Source organism: Hemitrygon akajei, chromosome 9 (genome assembly GCF_048418815.1).
Source record: "Hemitrygon akajei chromosome 9, sHemAka1.3, whole genome shotgun sequence".
Classification (NCBI taxonomy): domain Eukaryota; kingdom Metazoa; phylum Chordata; class Chondrichthyes; order Myliobatiformes; family Dasyatidae; genus Hemitrygon; species Hemitrygon akajei.
Window position 1 is genome coordinate 93,177,690 of NC_133132.1, and position 20,521 is coordinate 93,198,210.

Here is a 20,521-nt window from a genome sequence, read left to right on the forward strand (position 1 = left end):
AAGTAAACAACACCAGCTAATCCAAAGTTACCTCATGGCAACTATTTTTCCAACCCTGGCAATGTGCTCACTTATGTTCCTTTAGTCCTTTCCAGAGCACTCATGTCTCTCCTGTAATGTAGTGACCACAATTTTAGACTATGGTCAAGTTGCTGTCTAGATAGAGTCTACACAATCTCCATGATATTGTATTCTCTGCCTTACTTACAACTAAGGAAAGCATTTCATAGAACATAGAATAGTACAGCACATTACAGGCCCTTCGGCCCACAATGTTGTACTGACCTCCAAACCCTGCCTCCCATATAAGCCCCCACCTTAAATTCTTCCATATACTTGTCTAGTAGTCTCTTAAACTTCACAAGTGTGTCTGCCTCCACCACTGACTCAGGCAGTGCATTCCATGCACCAACCACTCTCTGAGTGATAAACCTTCCTCTAATATCCCCCTTGAACTTCCCTCACCTTAACTTAAAGCTATGTCCTCTTGTACTGAGCAGTGCTGCCCTGGGGAAGAGGCACTGGCTGTCCACTCTGTCTATTCCTCTTAATATCTTGTACACCTCTATCATGTCTCCTCTCATCCTCCTTCTCTCCAAAGAGTAAAGCCCTAGCTCCCTTAAACTCTGATCATAATCCATACTCTCTAAACCAGGCAGCATCCTGGTAAATCTCCTCTGTACCCTTTCCAATGCTTCCACATCCTTCCTATAGTGAGGCAACCAGAACTGGACACAGTACTCCAAGTGTGGCCTAACTAGAGTTTTATAGAGATGCATCATTACATCGCGTCTCTTAAACTCTATCCCTCGACTTATGAAAGCTAACACCCCATAAGCTTTCTTAACTACCCTATCTACCTGTGAGGCAACTTTCAGGGATCTGTGGACATGTACCCCCAGATCCCTCTGCTCCTCCACACTATCAAGTATCCTGCCATTTACTTTGTACTCTGCCTTGGAGTTTGTCCTTCCAAAGTGTACCACCTCACACTTCTCCGGGTTGAACTCCATCTGCCACTGTTCAGCCCACTTCTGCATCCTATCAATGTCTCTCTGCAATCTTCGACAATCCTCTACACTATCTGCAACACCACCAATCTTTGTGTCGTCTGCAAATTTGCCAACCCACCCTTCTACTCCCACATCCAGGTCGTTAATAAAAATCACGAAAAGTAGAGGTCCCAGAACAGATCCTTGTGGGACACCACTAGTCACAACCCTCCAATCTGAATGTACTCCCTCCACCACAACCCTCTGCCTTCTGCAGGCAAGCCAATTCTGAATCCACCTGGCCAAACTTCCCTGGATCCCATGCCTTCTGGCTTTCTGAATAAGCAAACCATGTGGAACCTTGTCAAATGCCTTACTAAAATCCATGTAGATCACTTCCACTGCACTACCTTCATCTATATGCCTGGTCACCTCCTCAAAGAACTCTATCAGGCTTGTTAGGCATGATCTGCCCTTCACAAAACCATGCTGACTGTCCCTGATCAGACCATGATTCTCTAAATGCCCATAGATCCTATCTCTAAGAATCTTTTCCAACAGCTTTCCCACCACAGCTGTAAGGCTCACTGGTCTATAATTACCCGGACTATCCCTACTACCTTTTTTGAACAAGGGGACAACATTCACCTCCCTCCAATCCTCCGGTACCATTCCTGTGGACAAAGATGACATAAAGATCCTAGCCAGAGGCTCAGCAATCTCCTCGCTCGTCTCGTGGAGCAGCCTGGGGAATATTCCGTCAGGCCCCGGGGACTTATCCGCCCTAATGTATTTTAACAACTCCAACACCTCCTCTCTCTTAATATCAACATACTCCAGAACATCAACCTCACTCATCGTCCTCGCCATCATCAAGTTCCCTCTCATTGGTGAATACTGAAGAGAAGTATTCATTGAGGACCTCGCTCACTTCCACAGCCTCCAGGCACATCTTCCCACTTTTATCTCTAATTGGTCCTCCTGTCATCCTTTTGTTCTTCACATAATTGAAGAATGCCTTGGGGTTTTCCTTCACCCTACTCGCCAAGGCCTTCTCATGCCCACTTCTTGCTCTCCTCAGCCCCTGCTTAAGCTCCTTTCTTGTTACCCTATATTCCTCAATAGACCCATCTGATCCTTCAGGTGCCCTTTTAAAGAACCCTTTCAATCTGACCTCTGAGTTCAAGAAGATGTGAGCTTGCTTCAATCTCCTTCCATGTACTTATTGCCGTTGTAGTCTTTTGCCTGATAACACTTTATGTGCATTACTTCACCCTTTTCTGGACTGAATTCCATTTCCCCTATTTAGAGCATTCATATCTTCCTGGAATCTAAGGTTTTCCTCCTCCCCATCAACCAGTTTTCGTCTGATCTGCAAACTTCCTCATCCAGTCTTTGCATCAAAATGTTAATATATACTGTAGTAAAACAAAGGACAAAAGTATTAATCCCACCACTAGCAACCTCTCAGGTCCAAACGCAGTTGTCAAACATTATCCTTGCTTCCTGCTGCTGGGTCAATTTGAAATCTAATCTACCATTCTTTAAATCATGTGGTCTTTTATGCCTTTGTCCAATCTGCCCTGTGGGACCATGATCAAAGTCTTATTAAAACCATGCACCCTACAGCAAATGTATTTATCTCATTGATCCCCACGACTGTTGCCAGTGCCAGCCCCTCCCCACTCTTGTCACCCCCTCAAAAAGTCAGATAAATTGGCCAAGAGTAACCTAGTAGTAAATCCATGGTTAATCTCTGTCTTTTAGATGAAGCTTTATACCTTCCCTTGGAATAATTTGCTGACCGCTGAAGGTAAAGTAACTGCCTGCCAATCTTAACAAGTTTTAAGCCACAGTCCAATATAAGCAATCCTTAAATTCTGTGCCATCACCTCTATAGCAAGGATGCTCCTTTAGGAGAGATATGAGGAGGAATTTCTTTAGCTAGACAGATAATAAATCAGCCATGGTGGAATGGGGGAGCAGACTTGATGGGCCAAATGGCTTTCACGTCTGAAGGTCTTATAGCCAGGGAGGATTAAAATATGATGGTCAAAGTTTCAGCAATTTCTTTCTTTATTTCTTTTAAAAGTCTGGGCTAAAACTCATCTGACTCTGGATATAGGACTCCCTTTATCAAAATGTTAAATTCTTTATTAATTCCTCCATTCCAAAATCTTACACAATTCCCTATTTAACCAAAGTGCCAGCATTGTTTCTTTTTTTATGTCAGTAATAGAAAGAATGTCTCTTGGGATCTAACCCACCTTCTCTGTTTCCACACTATCCATTAAATCCACTCTTTTCTGAATCTCCTTCTTGAAGGCCTCCCATTTCTCTGACAGTGATTTATCTTTCAGTAGCTGTTTCCACTTTCTCTAAATCAGTTCCCAGTGCATCAGGTCTGGTCTTACTACATTTACAGGACCTTTGCTCTTGTTCAACCTTTGTTCTTTCTTGCAGCAATCCTAGTTCTGGTATATTACCACCACCACAAGAGCATACTCTGTCTAACCACCTGTCCAGTTTCATCACCACCCCCCCCAGGTCCAGAACTACCTGATCCTCCTTCAGCTATGTGACATTAATTCAGAGTGTGCAACACTTACCTCAACACTGAACTGCTTCTACAATCTGAAGACTCACCTTCAAGGACTCTACAACTCAAGTTCTCAGTATTATTTATTTACTTTATTATTATTATTAGTAGTAGTAGTAGTAGTATTTAAATCTTTTTTATTTTATTTTTTTTTTGCTCATTGACAAGCTTGTCAGGCTTTGTGTATAGTTTTTCTTTGATTCTATAGTATTTAGTTGTTCTACTGTGAAAACCTGCAAGAAAATGAATCTCAGAGCAATATGTGGTGACATATATGTACTTTGACAATAAATTTACTTTGAACTCTGAACTCAAAATGGCAAGGCAGTTGTCAAATTACACTTGACCTTGTAATGTCCTTGAGTTGTGCTCTCATCACTGATGTTGGTGTGGCACAAGGGCACTGCTAGCAGAGCTGGTAACTGATAGCTCCAGAGACCTGGGTTCAATCCAGACCTTCTACTGTTATCTGTGCAGTATCTTCACTTTTTCCCTGTCATTACCTGGGTTTCCCCCAGTTGCTCTGGATCCTACTACATTCCAAAGTTGTTTGGGATTGATAGGTTAATTAGCCACTGTAAATTGACCCTTGTACACTGGCAATAGTAGAATCTGGGGGAGAAGATGGGGATGTGGGGAATGTCAAAGTCAATTTATTATCTATGTACATACACCATAACACCACTTACCATATATGGTACATATATGTCACCATATACTACGTTGAGATTTATTTTTTTGCAGACATTTACAGAAAAATAAAGATAAACAAGAGCATTTATAGAAAAATTATGCATAAAACTGAGAAACAGCCAATGTGCAAAAGAAGATACATTGTGCAAATAAAAAAAAGAAATATTATTGAAAACTTGAGTTGCAGAGTCCTTGAAAGTAAGTCTGTAGGTTGTGGAAAGTTAAATGGAATAGACACTAAATACATGTTTTATAGTTGTGCAAACTTTGTGAGCTGAATGACCTGCCTCAGAGCTGAACGTCTCTGTGACTCTTTCACTCTATGACTAACTCTTTCACCAAGGTACCTTCAAGAGCACTTTGAGCCCAGCATATCAGATAAATCACTAACTGAGTAAAATGTTTTGTTTAGGATTAACAACTATCTTTGCTTTCAAGCTTTCATTCTCTGGTGAAGCTGATTCCATAAGGTTAAAATGTATTATTTTAACAGTTCCAGTTTGTATGCAGTCCTTCAGCAGAAATACAGAATGTAAACACTTCAGCAAGAGTCAATGATGGGAGGACTTTCGATATTCTCATCAGGTGAGACACCTTTTGTCGCCAGATGCACTGGGAGAATAGAAACGCATTTACATAGATCATAAAACAGTACCCACAGGTACAGGACCTTTGACCCACAATGTTGTCCCAACCAGCCAAAAAGCAAATCAAAAACACTCAAGCACTAATCCCTCCTACTTACACAATGTCCATATCCATCCATCTTCCTTACATCCATGTGCCTGTCTAAACATCTCTTTAAATGCCTCAAATGTATCTGCCTCTACCACCATACCAGGCGGTGCATTCCAGACATCTACCACTCTCTGAGTAAAAAAACCTACCCCTCAGATCCCCCTTGACCCTACTTACCCCTCTCACTTTCAATGCATGCCCTCTGATATTAGACATTTCAACTCTGGGAAATAGATTCTCCCTGTGTTATCTATGCATCTCAAAATCTTATAAACCTCTGTCAGATCTCCCCTCAGCTTCCATGGCTCCAAAGAAAACAAACCAAGTTTATCCATCCTCTGTAATAGCACATGCCCTCTAAACCAGGCAGCATCCTGGTAAACATCATCTGCACCCTCTCCAAAACCTCAATATCCTTCTTATAGTGGGCCTGCCAGAATATTATGCAATACTCCAGATGTGGCCTAATCAGAATTTTATAAAGTTGCAACATAACCTCCTGACATTTGAAGTCAGTACCTTGACTATTAAAGTAAGCATTACATAAGCCTTCTTAACCAGCTTATTGATCTTTCAAGGAGCTATGAACTTGGATCCCAAGATCTCTATGCTCAGCAACATTGTTAAGGATCTTGCTCTTAATAATGTACTGTCTCCTTGTATTTGCCCTACTGAGGTGCAGCACCTCACATTTATCAGGGTTAGATTCCATCTACCATTTCTCAGCCCATATCTGAAATTGGACTATATTGTGCTGTACTTTTTTCCATTCTTCTACACTATCCACAACTCCACCAGTCCTGGTGTTAGCATAATGTTCATATCATCCATTATATTTTCATCCAGGTCATATATATACATCATAAATAGCAGAGGTCCCAGCACAGTTCCTTGTAGAACACCACAAATTACAGACTACCAGCATGAATAAGCCCTTTCAACTATTACCCTCTGTCTTCTCTGTGCAAGCCACTTCAGAATACAAACAGCCAATTCACCACAGATCCATACATATTAATCTTCTGGATTAGCTTCCCATGAGGGTCTTTGTCAAATGGCTTTCTATAATCCATGTAGTCTATATCCACTGCCCTACCCTCATCAATCCCTCTCGTCATCTTGTTGAAAAACTCTGTCAAGTTAGTAAGACACAACCTGCCCCACACAAAGCCAAACTGGCTGTCCCTAATAAGGCTATGAGTTTCCAGATGCTCATATATCCTATCCCTAAGAATTATCTCCAGCAATTTCCGTACAACTGATGTGAGACTCACCAAACTACAGTTCCTAGGATTCCCTTCTTAAATAGAGTTACAACATTAGCCACTCACCGATCCTCAGAACTTTGCCTGTGCCTAGAGAGGACATGAATATACTGACCAAGGCCCCAGCAATCTCATCCCTTGCCTCCATTAATAACCTGGGGTAAATCCCATTACACCATGGGGACATATTTCTTAATACTCATTAGGAGGCCCATCACTTCCTCCTCCTTAACCTCTGACTGCTGTAATGTATTTATAGACTGCACTGCACTGATCTCCTGGTCCCTTATATCCTTTTCCTTGGTAAATACTGGAACAAAGTACTCGTTAATTACTCACTCACATTCTCTTCATTCAAGCAAATGTTCCCCCCTTTCTCCTTGTGTGCTCCTACCCACTCCCTAGTTATCCCTTTGCTCTTGATGTATGTATAGAATACCTTGGGATTCACAATAATCGTACTTACACAGGACTTTTCATGGCCCCTCCTGGATTTCCTAATTTCCTTCTTTAGTTCTTTTCTGGCTTCTTTATACTCCTCTTGTGCTTTCTTTGATCCTAAATTCTGAAGCTTTACATACTTTTCCTTTTTCTTCTAGAATAAATTAATCATCCAAGGATCTCTTATTTTTCCATCCCCATCATTCCTTCTAAAAGAAACATACCTTTCCTGTACACTGTGCAATAGACCTTTAAACATCCTCCACATGTCTGATGTGGACTTGCCAGAGAAAAGGTGTTCCCAATTAACACTTCTTAGTTCCTGCCTAATGCTCTTGTAATTTGTCCTACTTTAATTTAAAACTCTCCCACAAGGACCATGCCTATCCTTATCTATAGCTATCCTGAAAGCTAAAGAGTTGTGGTCGCTGTTCTCTAACTGCTCACCCACTGAATAGCTCATTACCCAACAGAAGCTCTAGTGCCACCCCTCCTCTAATTGGACCATCCACATATTGATTTAAGAAACCATCCTGGATACAGTTAACAAATTCTGCCCCCTCTAATTCCCATGTACAAAGGTCCTGGTTTATATTAGAGAAGTTGAAACCCCCCATGACAACAACCCTATTATTTTTACACATTTCTTTAATCTGAATACTTACAGTATCTGTTCACAGAAGCTATGAAGTGCTGCCCTGTCGCTGGATTTTTGATATTACTGAGCATTCAATTCTGTTACTTGCTGTCCTGATTCAGGAACAAAAGCAGATACTGAAAAGCAGTGACTTTCCCCAAGCAGTAGTGCTGATCAACAACTCACTCCCCACCACTTCTATTTTATCACTTCCTGTCAGAGCCATCTTATGCACAGACATTTCTCTTCCAAACATCACTTTATGGACATGCAATCACTCTATGTATATAAACTATCTTATATATTTACATTTTTTGTGCTTTTATTACTGTGTTCTTTATCTTAGTGTGCTTTTTATATGCTACATTGGATCTGGAGTAACAATTATTTTGTTCCACTTTACACTTGTGTATTGGAAATGACATTAAACAGCCTTGAATCTTGAATCCTGAAGAGTTCCCTGCAGTAAATTTTCTGTGGAAAATCTTGCAAAGTGGACTGAAGGTTCAGGGGAACAATGTGACAGATTTCAGTTGTAACCTGCTTCAACTCCTCCGTTTGCTAAAAATGGGAGCAGGTTCCAAGCACTGAAGCTAGTTCCTGGTGTGTTCTGCAGCCTCTGGTGATTAGTCTGTTCCCAACTCTTGGGAACTGCAGATGGATTTTCACTCAATGCATTGAATGTTATCAGGTCACAAAGCAACATGACATGAAATGCTTGGTTTACTCACTCTTCTAAGAAAAGGGGTGCGACCATTTGTTACCTGTGCAAAAGTGGCTGAAATCACAAGTCTTTGTACAGGAAGTCAACCATGTAACCTTCAGCCTCCAAGTCATTGTACAATTGCCTCACTATTTATCATTAAACATACATTATGCCATTGCTTAGAATTATAGAACTATTTGGCACAGTCTGTCTGCACTGTCTTTTGAAACTCAGAAGCAATTAGTCATTCTCTTTCTCCATAGCTCTGTACATTTTTTATCTCATTTAATCATTTATCTAATTCCTCTTCAGAAATTAGACTTTCTTAATTTCAAATGTAGAATATAATGTGAGTTATGTACTCTAAGTCTATTTTAGGAAATCAGAGAATGTATTTGTAATGCAAGAGCTATTTGTTGATTTTATAAACCCATTTAGTTTTGCAGAATCTTGCAATTGCTTATATGATCTGAATAGGTCAGAATGAATGAAGGAAGGTTTAAATTATATGCAATTTCTTTTGAACTAGCTATGTTGGCTGCAAGATTGCATTCTGAAATAAATGTTCACTATATTTCAGAATTAAATCAACACAAATATAAAAATATTTTCTTGTATGTTTTAAATTGCCAAAGGTTGAGTATGAAATTGATTTTGACAATTGTGCTTTAAGTGTGAAAATATTTCATTTTATGTTACAACCTTTTGTACAGGCAAGACCTGCTTCCATGCAATGCTGTGGTCACAGTGTCAGGGGTCACCACAGTGAGCAGCACATCCTACAATATCTGGTCTCACCTTGTCAATCAGCTAACAGGACCTGTCTTTGTAGGAGGCCTACCAATCAGCTACCACCCAAATCAGGTAAGGCATCAGATCCTCCTGAATGATATTGTATCCTTTTGAGATGTTTCTAATCTTCTTCTTCTTACGACCATCACCCCTACTGGGACATGGGCCACTGACAGCAGCTCTCCAGTGTCTTCAGTCCTGGGCTGCTAATCCCTCCTAAAAAAGAAAGCCTGGTCTTCTTCCTCCTCCTGGTCTTTCTACAGAGTTTTGCACATGTTTCATTTCCCAACATAATTTAAAAGTTACTATTGAACAGGCTTCCATTAAGCACAGCATCACATAACAATTAGTGCTTAAATTTTCCTATCTATCTCCCACTTTAGCAATCTATGTGTGAATGTCGCTTACCTAATAGTGAAACAGTTTTTGCCAACTATTCTGTCAAATCACTTTCCTACTTTGGACATTTAACAAAGGTTCTTTTTAACCTTCCTTGCTTGAAAGAAAATAATCTCAAATCTTCCAGTCTCTCACAAACACAAGAGATTCTGCAAATGCTGGAGATCCAGACTAACAGGCACAAAATGCAAGCAGAACTGAGCACATTAGACAGCATCTGTGGAAAGAAACAGAGTCAACTTTTCAGGCTGAGATCCTTCATCAGCCTCTCTATTCCTCTCTATAGATACTGCTGACCTGCTGAGTTCCTCCAACATTTAGTGTGTGTTGTGCATTTAATATTTCAGTAGTTTCTGAGTAATATTATAAATATATTCCAAACATGAGAAAATCTGGAAATGCTGAAAATCTAACTTCCTTTCAGTCCTGATGAAGGTTCTCAGTCTGAAATGTCATTTGTTTAATCTTTTCTGTAGATGTTGCCTGGCCTGCTGAGTTCCTCTAGCATTTTGTGTGTGTTGCTTATTGTTTGATCAAGCATTCTTTATTGTTTAAATAATTTATTATGGTTATATGTGTGAAGTACATGAATGGCATACATCAACCTGCCACCATGTGAAACCTGCGTGCCTCACTTAAAGTAAACTCAAAGTTAGATAGCAAACACAAGGAAATCTGCAGATGCTGGAAATTCAAACAACACACACAAAATGCTGGTGGAACACAGCGGCCAGGCAGCATCTATAGGGAGAAGCGCTGTCGACGTTTTGGGCCGAGACCCTTCGTCCCGAAACGTCGACAGCGCTTCTCCCTATAGATGCTGACTAGCCTGCTGTGTTCTACCAGCATTTTGTGTGTGTTGTTCAAAGTTAGATAGGTTATTCTGGACTCCCTTGTTTTTATTTCAAATAACTTTTATGGTTTGGAGTTACAAAATATCACAGAGGCAATTAAATATTTTAAAAATGAACACAACTACCTACCTTTTGAAGCACACAGTGAGACATTTGAGTAAAAAAAATGCAATACATTTTTTGTTCAGATTAGCAGTTTTTCTTCACAAAATGAAAGATGGGTAAGTTAAAAAAAAAAATAGAAGACAGAAGAATTCACGGGTTCATAATCAGTAAGTACCGAATGATAATAGTCATTAAAAAAGCAGAAATAGCTGGCTACATTGGAAAAATAGATGTGTTCCATTGCACAACAGATAACTAGATTTTGTATATTGAACAGTTTGAGCAGTATTTTAAAGCAAATGGAATAGCCAATGAGAAATGAGTGCCAATCAGTTTAAAGTCAAATCGCTTGCTTCAAAGTTTAACTGAACCATCCAAACCAGGCAAAATGAGCTTTGCTAATATCATGAGAGCAAGGCAGAACCAAAATTATTATTGACTCCAGAATACCTTAGGTTTCATAAATGGGACCAAATGAATGGAAGTCTATTTCAGTGTTCATGGCTGAATTGAAGTTGTCTGAGCTTTGTCAGTTTAGTGATCGGTTTACTGATGCACTGAGAGTTCACTTAGTGGAATTTTACAAGAAAGCATCCAAAAATGGCTCCTAACTGAAGCATTCATTGGCACAAATTTTGTGTTAATATTGGATCTACCAAGTGGCCAGAAGCATTTAAAATAGTATTCTAGAAAACCTACTCTAATCTCTTTTTAATTGATGGAACTTGTTGATTTGCTACAGATAAAAATTAGGTTAGATCCGAGCCTGTGAAATATTTAGAAGTCTAAGCTTGAGGAAACGTTGACCACAGGTTATGCTCACTGCTACCTGTGACCATGTGGCTTTCCTCTGGGTATTGCAGTTTTCTCCCACATTCCAAAGATGTACGGGTTAGTGGGTTGATTTGTCACATGGGTGTAACTGGGCTGCAGGGGCTCATGGGGCTGCAAGAGACTATTACTATGCTGCATATCTAAATATAAATAAATAAATGATTAGAACATGGAAACCATTGTGACAAACAGATGATAGTGTAGGAGTTCAGGTTCAATTCTGCCACTGTCTATAAGGGTCTTCCAGTCAAGGTGGCACGATCAAACAATAATTCCTCTTGTGACATCTTCCAGATAGTCAATTGTTTCACTTTTTCGATGCCTTCTACTTATTTTTGTTGGAGCTTGTGACTGACAGTTTGGAATTTGATCGAGTGACCTAGCAATCTGTTGAACCTGAGAAAATTCCAGGAAAGGAGCGCGAGCATGAGCTTCCTTGAGGAACAGCTCAGGGACAAGGTGCAGGGCCAAGACTGACTCCGTCTCTCACCAATTAATGCATCAAGGAAAAGAGAAATGTTGAGATGAACATGCAGGAGACCAAGCGGGAGCCGTGCCACGGTATTCACCGAGAGTCTCTACAAAAGGCCGTGCCACTGTGTCGAATGGTCACTCTCTACAGACGGCCGTGCCGCTGTGTCGAATGGTCACTCTCTACAGACGGCCGTGCCGCTGTGTCGAATGGTCACTCTCTACAGACGGCCGTGCCGCTGTGTCGAATGGTCACTCTCTACAGACGGCCGTGCCGTTGGTCACTCTCTACAGATGGCCGTGCCACTGTGTCAAATGGTCACTCTCTACAGACGGCCATGCCGTTGTGTCGAATGGTCACTCTCTACAGACGGCCGTGCCGCTGTGTCGAATGGTCACTCTCTACAGACGGCCGTGCCGCTGTGTCGAATGGTCACTCTCTACAGACGGCCATGCCGCTGTGTCGAATGGTCACTCTCTACAGACGGCCGTGCTGCTGTGTCGAATGGTCACTCTCTACAGACGGCCGTGCCGCTGTGTCGAATGGTCACTCTCTACAGACGGCCATGCCGCTGTGTCGAATGGTCACTCTCTACAGACGGCCATGCCGCTGTGTCGAATGGTCACTCTCTACAGACGGCCATGCCGCTGTGTCGAATGGTCACTCTCTACAGACGGCCGTGCCGCTGTGTCGAATGGTCACTCTCTACAGACGGCCATGCCGCTGTGTCGAATTGTCACTCTCTACAGACGGCCGTGCCGCTGTGTCGAATGGTCACTCTCTACAGACGGCCGTGCCGCTGTGTCGAATGGTCACTCTCTACAGACGGCCGTGCCGCTGTGTCGAATGGTCACTCTCTACAGACGGCCGTGCCGCTGTGTCGAATGGTCACTCTCTACAGACGGCCGTGCCGCTGTGTCGAATGGTCACTCTCTACAGACGGCCGTGCCGCTGTGTCGAATGGTCACTCTCTACAGACGGCCGTGCCGCTGTGTCGAATGGTCACTCTCTACAGACGGCCATGCCGCTGTGTCGAATGGTCACTCTCTACAGACGGCCATACCGCTGTGTCGAATGGTCACTCTCTACAGACGGCCATACCGCTGTGTCGAATGGTCACTCTCTACAGACGGCCATGCCACTGTGTCGAATGGTCACTCTCTACAGACGGCCGTGCCGCTGTGTCGAATGGTCACTCTCTACAGACGGCCATGCCGCTGTGTCGAATGGTCACTCTCTACAGACGGCCGTGCCGCTGTGTCGAATGGTCACTCTCTACAGACGGCCGTGCCGCTGTGTCGAATGGTCACTCTCTACAGACGGCCGTGCCGCTGTGTCGAATGGTCACTCTCTACAGACGGCCGTGCCGCTGTGTCGAATGGTCACTCTCTACAGACGGCCATACCGCTGTGTCGAATGGTCACTCTCTACAGACAGCCGTGCCGCTGTGTCGAATGGTCACTCTCTACAGACGGCCGTGCCGCTGTGTCGAATGGTCACTCTCTACAGACGGCCATGCCACTGTGTCGAATGGTCACTCTCTACAGGCGGCCATGCCGCTGTGTCGAATGGTCACTCTCTACAGGCGGCCGTGCCGCTGTGTCGAATGGTCACTCTCTACAGACGGCCATGCCGCTGTGTCGAATGGTCACTCTCTACAGGCGGCCGTGCCGCTGTGTCGAATGGTCACTCTCTACAGACGGCCGTGCCACTGTGTCGAATGGTCACTCTCTACAGAAGGCCATGCCACTGTGTCGAATGGTCACTCTCTACAGACGGCCGTGCCGCTGTGTCGAATGGTCACTCTCTACAGGCGGCCGTGCCGCTGTGTCGAATGGTCACTCTCTACAGACGGCCGTGCCACTGTGTCGAATGGTCACTCTCTACAGACGGCCATGCCGCTGTGTCGAATGGTCACTCTCTACAGACGGCCATGCCGCTGTGTCGAATGGTCACTCTCTACAGACGGCCGTGCCGCTGTGTCGAATGGTCACTCTCTACAGACGGCCGTGCCACTGTGTCGAATGGTCACTCTCTACAGACGGCCGTGCCGCTGTGTCGAATGGTCACTCTCTACAGACGGCCATGCCGCTGTGTCGAATGGTCACTCTCTACAGACGGCCGTGCCGCTGTGTCGAATGGTCACTCTCTACAGACGGCCGTGCCACTGTGTCGAATGGTCACTCTCTACAGACGGCCATGCCGCTGTGTCGAATGGTCACTCTCTACAGACGGCCGTGCCGCTGTGTCGAATGGTCACTCTCTACAGACGGCCGTGCCGCTGTGTCGAATGGTCACTCTCTACAGACGGCCGTGCCGCTGTGTCGAATGGTCACTCTCTACAGACGGCCGTGCCGCTGTGTCGAATGGTCACTCTCTACAGACGGCCGTGCCGCTGTGTCGAATGGTCACTCTCTACAGACGGCCGTGCCACTGTGTCGAATGGTCACTCTCTACAGATGGCCATGCCACTGTGTCGAATGGTCACTCTCTACAGACGGCCGTGCCGCTGTGTCGAATGGTCACTCTCTACAGGCGGCCGTGCCGCTGTGTCGAATGGTCACTCTCTACAGGCGGCCATGCCACTGTGTCGAATGGTCACTCTCTACAGACGGCCGTGCCGTTGTGTCGAATGGTCACTCTCTACAGACGGCCGTGCCGCTGTGTCGAATGGTCACTCTTTATGGATGGCCATGCCACTGTGTCGAATGGTCACTCTCTACAGACGGCCATACCGCTGTGTCGAATGGTCACTCTCTACAGATGGCCGTGCCGTTGTGTCGAATGGTCACTCTTTATGGATGTCTCTGACACTGTGTTGAGTGGTCACTATCTATTGATTGCTGTACTGCTGTGTCACCCTCTACAGAAGGGTTGTGTTCGAGCTGTCACTCCCCTCAATGCTGACGGAGAACGTTATTAAAATTCTAAGATTTATTTTGTTTTTGGTGCAGACTGTAGTTCATAATGGTCTAATTCAGTTTTCTGTGTTCTCTTTCTTGTTGCTGATTGACATGTTGGGTGGTGGGGGTCAGGGTTTGTTTTGAGTGAGGCAGTGTTTGGGGATTCGGTTTTGACGTACTTGTTGCCATTTTCCGAGTGTGTGATACGTTAGTTTTTTTCAGCGAGGGAGTGGTTGCGGATTTGAGGAGGGGTGGGATTGATGTTCTTGTTGGTGTTTTTCCATGTGGGCAATCTATTAGTTGGGGGCTTGATGATGTTGTATTTTCTACATGGGTGTTTGTTAGGTTTTTTTTACAAGGGAGGGGGTTGTGTTTTGGTGTTTGATGTTCTAGCTGCCATTTTCCATGTGTACAATCTGTTAGTTTTTGTGCGAGTGAGGGGGTTATGGGTTTTGTTTCTTTTTCTTTTTGTGTGTGGGGAGGGAGTATTGATATCTTTTTTTTCAATTGCTTCCATGGCTTTTCTGTTTTGTGGCTATCTGGAGAGGATCTGTATTCTGCATGCATACTTCGATAATTAATTGAACCTTTAAAGAAGTTTGTGCATGATTGTGTGTGTTTCCTCTGGGTGTTCCTGTCTCATCTCACATTCCAAAGAGGTAAGGGTGAATAGTTGTGGTTATGCTATGTTGGTGCCAAAAGCAAGGCGATCCTTATGGGCTGACCTCTCCACATCTCAGACAGTGGCTGGTCGTTGATGCAAAAACGACAAACTTCAAAGTTCAAAGATAATTTATTATCAAAGCACATCATCTATGATACCATATACAATGGTGGGATCTATTTTCACTGCATGTTTCAATGATTTGATGTACGTGCGGCAAATAAAACTACCAGTAATCTCTCTGGTTATGGAGGTCTACTCATTGGCATTCTAGGGATGGTAGAATGATTAAGTTTACTGGTTTGGTTTTTGTTGAATAACTACCATGAGTGTGATGGTTTGTTCAATGTGTAATCCCGAAGCACTGTCAGTTAGCAGAGTGTCTTTGACAGATTTAAGCTCATTGGCAAACAAGCCAGAAGCAGGTTGTGCAGAATTATGTGTCTGATCAGCAATTTTTAATGATCTTTGAATGTGTGGTGGGAAAAGACTCAAGGGCACCTTTCACATGGGAATTGGATTAAAAAAATTGTGAATGGGGCAATAATTTTGAAAAAAAGAACACTGAAGTCAACAGATTGGTACGTAAGCACCTCTGCTTTTCCAAATCTGAAGATATCAGTTAGCAAGTGTCTCAGAATCTAGATAACTTCCTAACTCAGTGTTACAGAAGGAAATCACAACGTCACAGTCATGAGCTGAAATAAGTGGTGGAGTGAAATAAACTGAAAATGAATACATGTGAATGCTCTATTCTTCACTTTACTCTTTCTTGTCATGCTTATTGGGCATTAATCATCTGTGTTTTATTTTCAAATTGAGTGATCTGTGTAATGGCCAGTGTTCATTAAATGTGATCAAGGCTTTGGGAATCTTAGGAAAGAAGAAGAAGAAGTAAATTCTTGACATCCTCTACATCGGCGATACCCAACACAGATTGGGGGACCGCTTCATCGAGCACCTACGCTCCGTCCGCCACAACAGACAGGATCTCTCTGTTGCCACCCACTTCAACTCTGCTTCACATTCCCATTTGGATATGTCCATACATGGCCTCCTCTACTGCCATGATGAGGCCAAACTCTGGTTGGAGGTGCAAGACCTCATATACCGTCTGGGTAGCCTCCAGCCCCTTGGTATGAACGTCGAATTCTCCAACTTCCAGTAATTCTCTCCTTCTCCCTTCCACCATCCCACTTTCACTCTGCCAACTCTTCCAGCTGCCTATTACCTCTCTCATGATTCTGCCTTCTTCTACTACCCATAGTGCTTTCCTCTTACATTCCTTCTTCACCTCTCCGGCCTATCCCCTCCCTGCTTCCCCTCCCCCACACCTTGATCTTTCCTCTGATTGGATTTTCACCTGGCACCTTCCACCCTCCCCCCACCTTCTTTATAGGGCCCTGCCCCCTCCTTCTTCAGTCCTGATGAAGGGTCTCGGTCCGAAACATTGACTGCTCATTTTAACGGATGCTGCCTGACCTGCTGAGTTCATCCAGCTTGTTTGTACATCTTGATCTGACCACAGCATCTGCAGTGTACTTTGCGTTTAGTGAACGTTCAGAGTGGGAGTGGACTTTGATTATGCTTGCAGTCTTACTGAGGCAGCAAGAAGCATAAAGAGTGTCTATGGAGGGGAGGCTGGTTTCCATGATGAGCAGAGCTGTGTGAACAGTTCTCTGCAGTTTCTCATGGTCACAGGCTGAGCAGTTGCTGTACAAAGCATCTGGGTCGGATGCTTTCCGTGGTGCATCAATAAAAATGACTAAATGTCAACAAAGATATGCCAAAATTATTTAGCCTCCCATGTAGAGGCACTGGGGAGCTTTCTTGGCCATGGCTGGACCAGGAAAGGCTATTGGTGATATTCAATCTCAACCATTGCAATCTCAGCACTGTTAATGTAAACAGGAGCATGTGGGCATACCCCATTCCTGAAGTCAATGACCAGCACTTTTGTTTTGCTGACATTGAGGGAAGGTTGTTGGCATGACACCGTGTTACTGAGCTGTCTATCTCCTTCTTGTACTCTGACTCATTGCTGTTTGAGGCAAAGTCCACTATGGTGGTATCACCTGTGCATTTATAGATGTAGTTAATGCAGAATCTAGTCATGCAGTCATGAGTAAGGGGCTAAGGTCAAGCCTTGTGGAGTACCAGGCTCAAGGCTAATTACTTGATCCACAAAGACTAATCTTTGATTTACAGCATCTGCAGTTGTATTTTTATGTCAAGACTAATCATGGTGGAGGTGTTGCTGACTATCTTTACTGGTTGTGCTGTGTTGGTCAGGAAGTCAAAGATCCAGTTGTAGAAAGAGTTGCTGACTCCGATATATCAGAGTATGGTGCTGAGTTTGCTCAGAATTATAGTATTGAAGTCAGGGCTGTAGTCAACAAACAATAATTTAACGTAGTGATGCACCATCAATAACTCACTCTGAGACGTAAAGGCGAGATATCGGCTTTTATTGACTGGAAGAAGGAACAAGCAGTGGTTGACCACCATACTACATCCTGGAGACAGAGAGGCCGGGCTCAGGCCTCAATCGCCTTTATACCGGGGTCAGTGGGAGGAGCCACAGGAGCAGTCAGCAGGGGGGCATGTCCAGAGAGGTATATGTAGTTCACCACATTCACCCCCCCCCCCTTTGTTTTAAAAAAAGAGTCCCCATGTGGCGAAGTTTCTTACAGGTTAAGTCTATCAGGTGGTCGAATCTGTCGCTGCGATCTACGTAGCACCGGCTGTGATTGCACAGGTGCCGGTGGTGGTGATTGCACAGGAGACGGTGGTTGTGCTGGTTCCAGCCTAACTGGAGGTGTCAGCCCACTAGACGTCAGTGATCCCTCACGCGTGTACGAAACACCCGGTATATGAGTGTCGTGAGGAGTCTGTGTAGGGCTTGGTGTGCGCGGTGTCCCCTTGTGTACAGGGTTCATAGTTACTGGGGAGTGTTCGAGGTAGTGGTCTGCTGCTCCTGCGGGCGCCAGATCGCGGATGGAGACCGTGTCCTCCCGCCCATCAGGTAAGACCACGTAGGCATACTGGGGGTTCGCGTATAGAAGGTGAACCCTCTCGACCAGCGGGGAGTATTTATTACTCCTCACATGTTTCCGGAGCAGCACTGGCCCTGGGGATGTCAGCCAAACTTGTAGGGTGGTCCCAGTGACAGACTTCCTGGGAAAAGAGAATAGGCGCTCGTGAGGGGTGGCATTGGTGGACGTACATAACAGGGAGCGGATAGAGTGGAGTGCCTCAGGGAGGACCTCCTGCCATCGAGAGACCGGCAACCCTTTTGACTTAAGGGCTAAAAGTGTGGCCTTCCACACTGTGACATTCTCCCTCTCCACCTGTCCATTTCCCCGGGGATTATAACTCGTGGTTCGACTAGTAGCAATGCCCCTAGCCAGCAGGTACTGGTGCAGCTCGTCACTCATAAAGGAGGACCCTCTATCACTGTGGATATAGCAGGGATATCCGAACAGAGTGAAGAGCTGGTGCAGGGCTTTTATGACGGACGTGGTAGTGATGTCGGGGCAGGGGATGGCAAAGGGGAACCGCGAGTATTCGTCGATAATATTGAGAAAATAGACATTGCGGTCAGTGAAGGGAAGGGGGCCCTTAAAGTCAACACTCAGTCGCTCAAAAGGGCAGGTGGCCTTGACAAGTTGCGCCATTTCAGGACGGTAGAAGTGTGGTTTGCACTCAGCGCAGATTTGGCAGTCCCTGGTCATCGTCCTGATGTCCTCCAGGGAGTACGGCAGGTTCCGGGCTTTCACGAAATGGTAAAATCGGGTGACCCCCAGATGGCAAAGATGTGCATGAAGGGTGTATAGTAGGTCGAGCTGTGCGCTAGCACACGCTCCCTGGGATAGGGCATCAGGGGGCTCATTGAGCCTTCCAGGCCGGTACAGGATGTCAAAGTTGTAGGTGGAGAGTTCTATTCTCCACCGTAAAATTTTATCATTTTTGATTTTGCCCCGCTGTTGGTTGCTGAACATGAACACAACGGAGCGCTGGTTGGTCAGCAAGGTGAACCTTTTGCCGGTGAGATAGTGCCTCCAGTGCCTAATAGCTTCCACTATGGCCTGGGCTTCTTTCTCCACCGCGGAGTGCCGAAGTTCAGAGCCTTGAAGGGTACGAGAAAAGAATGCCACTGGCCTGACTTCCTGATTGAGGGTAGCAGCAAGCGCGAAATCGGAGGCGTCACTCTCTACTTGGAAGGGAATGGTCTTGTCCACCGCATGCATTGTTGCTTTGATAATGTCCCCTTTAATGCAGCTGAAGGCCGCGCAGGCCTCAGCAGAGAGGGGAAAAGTGGTAGACTTGACCAGGGGGCGGGCCTTGTCTGCGTAATGGGGGACCCATTGGGCGTAATAGGAAAAAAAACCCAGGCACATATGAGGGCTTTGAGAGTGGTGGGAAGAGGGAGTACTAGCTTACGGTCGGGATCAAGGCCAATGACCCCATTTTCCATGACATACCCAAGGATAGCGAGTCGGGTGGTTCCGAACACACACTTGTCCCTGTTATAGGTAAGGTTCAGAGCTTTGGCCACTTGGAAAATTCATTGGAGGTTGGCATTGTGATCCGACCAGTCGTGACCACAGATGGTGATGTTATCTAGATATGGAAATGTGGCCTTCAGCTGGTACTGGTCCACCATCCGGTCCATTTCCCTCTGGAAGACCAAGACACCATTTGTGACACCAAATGGAATGCGCAGGAAGTGATAGAGCCTGCCGCCCGCCTCGAAGGCGGTGTAGGGGCGGTCCTCTGGGCGGATGGGGAGCTGGTGATAAGCGGATTTCAGATCTATTGTCGAGTACACCTTGTACTGAGCTATCTGGTTGACCATATCCGCGATGCGGGGTAGGGGGTACGCGTCAAGCTGCGTGAACCTATTGATGGTTTGACTATAGTCCACGACCATCCTATTTGTCTGCCCAGTCTGAACAACAACCACCTGGGACCGCCAAGGGCTTGTGCTTGGCTCGATGATCCCCTCCCCGAGCAGCCGCTGCACCTCTGACTGAATGAAGGCCCTGTCCCCCGCGCTGTACCTCCTGCTTTTAGTCGCCACCAGTTTACAGTCGGGGGTCAGGTTGGCGAAGAGCGGTGGGGGAGGGATCTTGAGGGTGGAGAGGCTGCAAGTGGTGTCGGTAGCGCAGCTGTCGGCATGGTGCTGGCAGGACGTGTGGTTCGGTGTGAGTGTGTGTTCAGTAGCGGGGTATATGGCGAAGACCCACCAAACTGAGGATTCCTGACAGTGAGCGGTGGGAGGGGCCCATCATATGCCATAGTCACACTTTCGAGGTGGCTCTGGAAGTCCAGTCCCAATAGCACAGGTGCGCACAGTTGAGGCATGACCAGTAGCGCAAAGTCCCGATATTCTGTGCCCTGCACCATCAATGTTGCTACACAACC

General features: G+C 45.1%; 1 protein-coding gene across 1 annotated transcript in view; it reads left to right on the forward strand.

Moving 5' to 3' along the window:
* eys (eyes shut homolog) overlaps window positions 1–20,521 on the forward strand; it is a 1,854,977-nt gene that overhangs the window by 1,438,611 nt on the left and 395,845 nt on the right. The window contains exons 34-35 of the mRNA XM_073056513.1: window positions 4,778–4,869; window positions 8,785–8,935. Coding sequence (XP_072912614.1) covers window positions 4,778–4,869; window positions 8,785–8,935 — 243 coding nt within the window. The remainder of the gene's footprint in view (window positions 1–4,777; window positions 4,870–8,784; window positions 8,936–20,521) is intronic.